The sequence below is a fragment of the Etheostoma spectabile genome, chromosome 5, assembly GCF_008692095.1.
Source record: "Etheostoma spectabile isolate EspeVRDwgs_2016 chromosome 5, UIUC_Espe_1.0, whole genome shotgun sequence".
Lineage (NCBI taxonomy): Eukaryota > Metazoa > Chordata > Actinopteri > Perciformes > Percidae > Etheostoma > Etheostoma spectabile.
The window spans coordinates 36,760,968-36,768,467 of record NC_045737.1 but is presented as its reverse complement, the minus strand read 5'-3'; the positions used below and the strand labels follow the sequence as shown (position 1 = coordinate 36,768,467).

At 41.5% G+C, this 7,500-nt stretch overlaps 1 protein-coding gene across 1 annotated transcript in view; it reads left to right on the top strand.

Moving 5' to 3' along the window:
* dgkh (diacylglycerol kinase, eta) overlaps positions 1–7,500 on the top strand; it is a 67,851-nt gene that overhangs the window by 39,760 nt on the left and 20,591 nt on the right. Inside the window, 6 exon segments of the mRNA XM_032515260.1 lie at positions 547–709; positions 1,588–1,696; positions 2,615–2,836; positions 4,316–4,407; positions 5,500–5,599; positions 6,049–6,358. Of these exon segments, the coding sequence (XP_032371151.1) occupies positions 547–709; positions 1,588–1,696; positions 2,615–2,836; positions 4,316–4,407; positions 5,500–5,599; positions 6,049–6,358 (996 nt within the window).

Sequence of the window (7,500 nt, the reverse complement as noted above, 5' to 3'; positions counted from 1 at the left end):
GTGCTCTTCTTGGAAGCAAAACACGTGTTTTTGGCATGTGCTGTGCTCCCATGCATTATTCCGCTTGGTCTAAGCACGCACTGAGTCTTTTATGAGGTCTGCACCAGGTCTACACTCAGCACAGCTGCCCTTTTTTATCTTCCCAGCCGAACTTCACAAATCACAAATATTCCTCAATAGGTTTTTACAATTTGGACAGCATCAGACAGCCTTTTAAGTGCTACATTGCTTAAGCAACCGGTCATACCGGTCATCAACCGGTCAATTTAGGAGGCAATTTGGCTTTGTGTGCTCTGATTAATTTGGTATGCAGGGAACACACCGATCTTAGGGTTCCCCCTCCTGCTAGATCCCACTTTAACCCCTGTACATATCGATGAATGATGTTATCTGGGAGGACGTCATTCCACTTCCAGAGACAAAACAGGAGACACAACAATGACATATTTCTCTACACACCTCTTGTGGTATCCAGTCATGCAGGTCAACAGATTAACAATCAACAGATTATTCACTTTCTCCTTTTCTGTTGCCATTTTTTGTCAGGCTTCTGGAAAGCCACCTGTCCCCCCTCATGTGCCAGCCCCCTTCTGGTCTTTGTCAACTCCAAAAGTGGTGACAACCAGGGAGTGAAATTCCTGCGACGCTTCAAGCAGCTCCTCAACCCCGCCCAAGTCTTTGACTTGGTCAACGGTGGGCCGCACCTTGGGTGAGGAAAACACAAGGAAACTTATAAACAGCTGCAGACGCATAAAACAATCCATCAATACAGTAGATGCATGAACTGCATGGCAAAGCGTCATTTGCTGATTCAGGTTTTTAAATGACCGTGGTTGACTCTGAAAATCTTTCTTTTAACTGGCAGACGTACGACTCGCTGCCATATGTTACCTAGAGACATGGGTACATGCGAGCCGTAAACTGTTTCCTTTGATTTTGTGGGGAATGGGACCCGGAGACATAGGCGCCAATATTGTGGGTGCTCCGGAGCTCGAGCACCCACAGAAAATACTGAGCACCCACGTACGTCAGACTGCCAGTAGGCTACATTCATTTAAAATGAAACATTGCAGTTGGTGCTAAGTGGAGCGTCTGTCATAGCGTGATTGGTTATGTCGATGTCAGTCCCCTGCTCCATATCCTATCCACCAATCACAGCGTCTCTCGGATGAAAACGCCTCTTTAGTGACTCCTCTCTCCATCCCCCCACTACACAGTGTGTGCATGTGCATTAGGTAATCTGAGTGAGATGGACAGATTTGGTATTCGAACATCCACAGGTGGCATTGAATCTTAATTTCCCACGAAGCTGATTGCGGCTGTCTTGGCGACTGTGGCTGGGGACAGGCATTATAATAAATATATGGAAATAGAAATAGACAATCTTCTGATGGTCTCTTTTGCTTATGTAGGACATATAAAGGCATCAGTATTAAATGGAGACTTTTTCATAAGCAGATCAAAACTGATTGTACCTAGTTTAAAATCTGAGCCTACAAAATAAATTAATGTGTGTGTGTGTGGGTGTGGGTGTGGGTGTGGGTGTGTGTGTGTGTGTGTGTGTGTGTGTGTGTGTGTGTGTCTCAGTCTGCGCCTGTTTCAGAAGTTTGACAACTTCCGGATCCTGGTGTGTGGAGGCGATGGGAGTGTAGGCTGGGTCCTCTCAGAGATTGACAAACTCAATCTTCACAAACAGGTACTGTAGTATTATGGGTATGTTGTGATGTCAATAAACAGCACTGAGTGGAACTTTAAATGTTACTTTCTGTCATTCATTTCTCCTGTATTTAAAATGAATTACAATCCGTCAGTGTCGGGCATAAACCTTGTATCTCCATATTTCATCATTTCAGTTTCTTCAAAAACGTTCAGAAGAAACAATTCACACATCCAACAATTCTTCTGTGCAGGCGCATTGTAAAATATCACAAAATGTTTGCAAACTGACTTGAATGGGTGTGAAATTTTGCACAAATGTTTTTATTGAGACACTCCCAATCGATAAGTGATCGTCAATTGTGGCCACGCCTGGAGACACAGAATGGGAGGAGCAGAATGGATTTAAGATCACCGTTGTGTTTATTGTTGAAAACACATTTGATGAAGGTCCAAAGGGACCGAAACACTAGTTTAGGTTTCTTTACCAAATGGTAATGCTGTAGCAAGAGAAGAAGATTTTCCTTTTTTGCCCCAATTCTTTCAAAAATCAACTCTATTGGTCATCCTTTACGTCTGTCTGTGGGTTTTACACATATCTAAATGAGGCAATTTTCATTTGTCGGAGTAAATATGATATACACAGTATATTGTTTTCATAATTAGCTTTTTTTCATTTCCTGAAAGGCAACCGTTTTGGACATTCAAGAATTTTACCCGACAGCAACAAATTGCCTTTTGTCATAGAAATATCAGGCAGATAACTCTTTAGAAATTGCCACAAAAGAAGCAGCTACAAAGTGATGTGATGTGTCCTTCTGCCTTTGCTCCTGGCCAGCTTACGTAAAGACACACTCATTCTACACACACAAGCATGCATGCACACACACCCTTATTTTGATTGCAGCAGGCATGTATTCCCCGATGCCAAATAAACCCCCATCTGCATGTGTTTCAGTGCCAGCTGGGGGTGTTGCCCTTGGGCACGGGCAATGATCTTGCACGGGTGCTGGGCTGGGGCCCTTCGTGCGACGATGACACCCAGCTGCCTCAAATCCTGGAGAAGTTAGAGAGGGCCAGCACCAAGATGCTGGACCGCTGGAGCATCATGACCTACGAGATTAAGATCCCACCAAAACTCAGCTGCCCCACCACGCCTGAGGGAGCCGACGACTGCCAGGTACAGACAGGAAATTCGCGCATTGGTAGACACAATCCAACCCAGCAGGGCTTCCATACTGCCGTGAGTAGGAGGGAGCTGGAGAACATGCTGGAAATACTGCCTGACATTTTCGATTCAACTTCATTTCAGCTCAGGTTCAAAACAGGACAAAGCAATATAATCTTACCCACCATACAGTGGTGGGAGAAGTATTCAGATCATGATCACAGAAGGCTTGTATCATGTGGACGTGCCGACCGTTTTGTTTTTGTTGCTTAGAGTTAGGCCTGCATGATTAATCATAAAATCTTGACCTCGATTCACCCTGTTTACAATTTAATTTTGAAATAACTTTAATTTGAAAAAAAAGGTTTTTATTTTTTTTTTAAGATTATTTCTGGACTTTTCCGCCCTTAATGGACAGGACAGCTAGGGGAGAAAGGGGAGAGAGAGAGGGGGGAAGACATAAGGAATGCAGGAAATCGTCACAGGTCGGACTCAAACCCTGGACCTCTGCATCGAGGCATGAGCCTCGAAGTAAATGTGCGCCTGCTCTACCCACTGACCACCCCGGGCCATGAAACTAAATTTTTTAAATGACTTTGATCTTCGTTTACTTTTACAAGCCAACTGCATTTTTTAGGCCTTTATTGACAAGACAGCTAAAGAAATGAAGAGAGGGGGAATGACACGCAGCAAAGGGCCTCAGGTCAGAGTCGAACCGTGGCCCTCTGCGTCGAGGAGTAAATCTCTGTAAATGGGCAGCCGCGCTACCAACTGAGCTGTCTGGGTGCCATTCCTCTGTGAGTTTTAAACATAGACTGCATAAAACTCCCTTCTCTTTAATGAAGCCTCTATGTTTACAGACTTGTGGTGTTGCGCAATGTGCTATAGGTGCCAAAAAAAAATCTATGTTCCTATTGTTTTTTTAACATGGTTCATGTGTGCAATAAACATTTTACTTTGTGAGAAAAACAATCGTGGCAGAGAATCGTGATATCAATTCTAAACTAAAAAATCGTGATTCGTATTTTTCCTCGAGTTGTGCAGGCCTACGTAGAATTCCTCATGGGGGCGACAGAAACTACGCACTATAGCTTTTAAAGTATTACAAGTAAAAGTACTTGATGTAGAAAAATCCTCACATTTTAGAAACTGGAAACAATCAAAACAGTTGTGTGTTTAATGGTATAATCATTTTAGCTGGACTGGCATGTCTTTTATGTACAAAAACAATTTAAAGATTCATATAATATATACATGTATATAATATATATTCTATATAATTTATAGAGTAACTAGTGACTAAAGCTGTCAGATGAATGTAGTGGAGTAAATTAGTTTATTATTAAAGACCTAAAATTCGTACAGTTCTTGAGTAAATGTACTCAGATACATTCCACCACTGGCTACTAATGGCGCTCACTGAGAGATACAGTGCTAATACCACAGTCATGCATACTTTGAACTTTTCATACCTGTGTGTTTTCTCTCCAGTTTCACATTTCAACCTATGAAGACTCAGTAGCTGCTCACCTCACAAAGATTCTCAATTCAGAGCAGAACTCTGTGGTCATCTCCTCTGCCAAGTATGTGTTTTCTTTTTTTTACTGACGTCCTATCACAGATATACAATATACACATGTAGTTTAAGACAAAAAGGTGTGTAAAATGATTCTTATATAATAAATAATACATAATAAACTACGTATTGTATGGCATAATGTTCAAATCAGAGCTGTAAGCTTTCTTGTAATCAGTAATAAACTAGAATGGCGATCGGAGAACCGCAGAACTATGCCAACGGTGCATTCACGTGCTCTTCAAATCGTCCCATTTCCCGAGTTGGGAAGTCTTTCATATCTGCCTCGTTTGGACCGTTCATAAAGAACCCTTGAGCGTTTGGTTGGATAGTCGAGAAGATATCCGACACAAATACAGGAAGTAAACCTATAAACAGAGAATTTACTAGCCTGCAATTTCAACCTTGCACGCAATTTAAAGACATACAGGATTTAAATGGACTGTTATTATATAGTGCTTTTCTGAACCACTACTCAAAGCGCTTTTACATAGTACAGGAACTATTCACACACACTGAGGCCGGAGCTGCCTCCTGCTCATCTGATAAATATTCACACACATTTAGACTCCGATGCGCAGCATCAGGGTCGACTTGGGGTTCGTTAACTTGCCCAAGGATTGAACCACCAACCCTCCGATTGGCCAGCAACCACTCTACCACTGAGCCACAGCCATTCCATTTAAGGGATGATAACTTTTCAGATCCATAATCCATAATCCGAGCACATCCATATGTGTGCTGGGATTTTCAGATCCGAGCACACATTGCTGGTCGTCTGTGTGACATTATCAGCTGCTCACATTGTTGACCTTCTTCTAAAATATTAGAAACACTGAAGCAGAACCAGACAAGCCTAGATTTAACAAATAGGGTGTTGCTCCATTATTTCTCAGACCAGAAGTGTCAGCAAGTGTCGGATATTCTTTCCAATGAACAAACAACCGTCTTTGTTGCGTGACGTTTGCTTGCAGTGTGTTACAGTGCAGTGTGAAAGCAAAGCGAACCAAAGGAAAAACCCTTTGCTTACACTACTTCATTAAGTGACATTTTCATGCCATGGGACCTTTAACACTCATCTTATCTTCTTGTTTTTTAGAATCCTGTGTGAAACAGTGAAGGATTTTGTTGCCAAAGTGGGGAAAGCCTACGAAAAAAGTACAGAGAACAATGAGGAGTGTGACACCATGTCTCTCAAAGTAAGGCTCAAAAACAAAGCACGTGACATCCATCAGTGCTGAAATGCCACTCCCATGGCTGTCCAATGTTTCGATAAAATATCGATATCGATATATGGTGCCAGATATTGTCTTTAATTTTGCATATGACACAAGGGTTGTGTTTTGCTGGTTTTAAAGGCTGCATTACAGTAAAGTGATGTCATTTTCTAAACCAGACTGTTTTAGCAGTTCTATTATTTGCATTTGCCCATTTAGTCATTATATCCACATTACTGATGATTATTTATCACAAATCTCATTAGTTTAATATTTTGTGAAACCAGCTCATCAATATCAACTCTTGTGATATTGATGTATTTGTTGAAAATATCCTGATATCTAGCCACTCCCTACAGTATGTATTACATTTTGTCTGAATGCTGCCACAGCTCTCTATCTTTGTGCCTCCTCTCCTCTTTGCCCTCCAGTGTGCCATCCTGAATGAGAAACTAGACTCCCTCCTGCAGACCCTCAACACAGAGTGCCAGGCTCTTCCTTCACTCTCCCACTCCACTCCTCCCATCGTGGAGGAGGAGCAGGAAGAGGAGGAGGAGGATGAAGAGGAGGAGGCCAGCGAGGAGAGCCTGACGGAGCTGAAGGAGAAGCTGGAGGAGGAGGAGACGGAGAAAGGAGGACGAGGCGCCCCACACCAGCTGTTTAAAAGCCGGGAGCAGATGATGCTCAGGGCCAACAGTCTGAAGAAAGCCGTGCGTCAGATCATAGAACAAGCCGAGAAAGGTAACACATACCGAGTTGTTACGGAGGTAAAACCCTCCTGAAACATTTTTTGTCGTTATTTTTTTAACAACACACAAAACCTACAACTTGCAACATGAACACCCCATTTTCTAGAAAAGACATCCAGTCTGGCAAACCGTTTATGACATTATGACAACGCTGCCACCCAAGCCATCTCACAGGGCCCCTTCTGGATTGACGGCACCCCTTCATCCTCGTAAAAGAATCTGTCTGGCTATCATACATTTCAAAATATTGTTTTGAAATTGCACAAGAAGCAACATTTTGTGAGGAAAATCAATGCAGAAGGGCTTTTAATCACACAGAGAGTAATCTGTCTCATAATGCCACAGAAGGAGAATGATGTAGAATGATGTAGAATGATGTAAATTGATGTAGAATGATGTAAATTGCATTGACTAAGTTTACATGCACATTACATTCCAGTTTTTGCCCTTATTCTGCAAAGGTACGAGTTAGGGGCACAGAAATCGTTGTTGCGGTCTTCCAATCTGCGGACTCTAGAAGTCACGAGTACTGTTGCTGGCCCAAAACTCTGGAACAAGTCCCCGCCAGACATTCGCATTATAACGGATGTTGTTCATTTTAAATCAAACTTAAAACTTATTTATTTAGAATGGCTTTTAATACACAGTAGTGGTGTAAAAATTCTTCTTCTGATGATTATAGGTTACTTAATCTGTCTGTTTTTTATGCTTTGTCTGTTTGTTTGTTTTGTTGTTTTGTGCTCACGTGAATGTTGTGTTGTTTCTTGATGATGTAAAGCACTTTGGACACCTGCTGGTGCTGTAAGTGCTATATAAATAAATGTTGATTGATTGATTGATTCCGACTAACTCTTTACATAGATAGATAGATAGATAGATAGATAGATAGATAGATAGATAGATAGATAGATAGACAGATAGATAGATAGATAGATAGATAGCAGATACAGATAGATAGATAGATTGATAGATAGAGAGATAGATTGATGTTTATTGATCCCAAGAAAAATGGGAAATTCCGGTGTTACAGCAGCAAAATCCGTCACAAAGCACAGAATATAAATATAAATGAAATAATAGGAAAAATATACATACATACAATATACATGAAATAATAATATGAATAAAATAAAA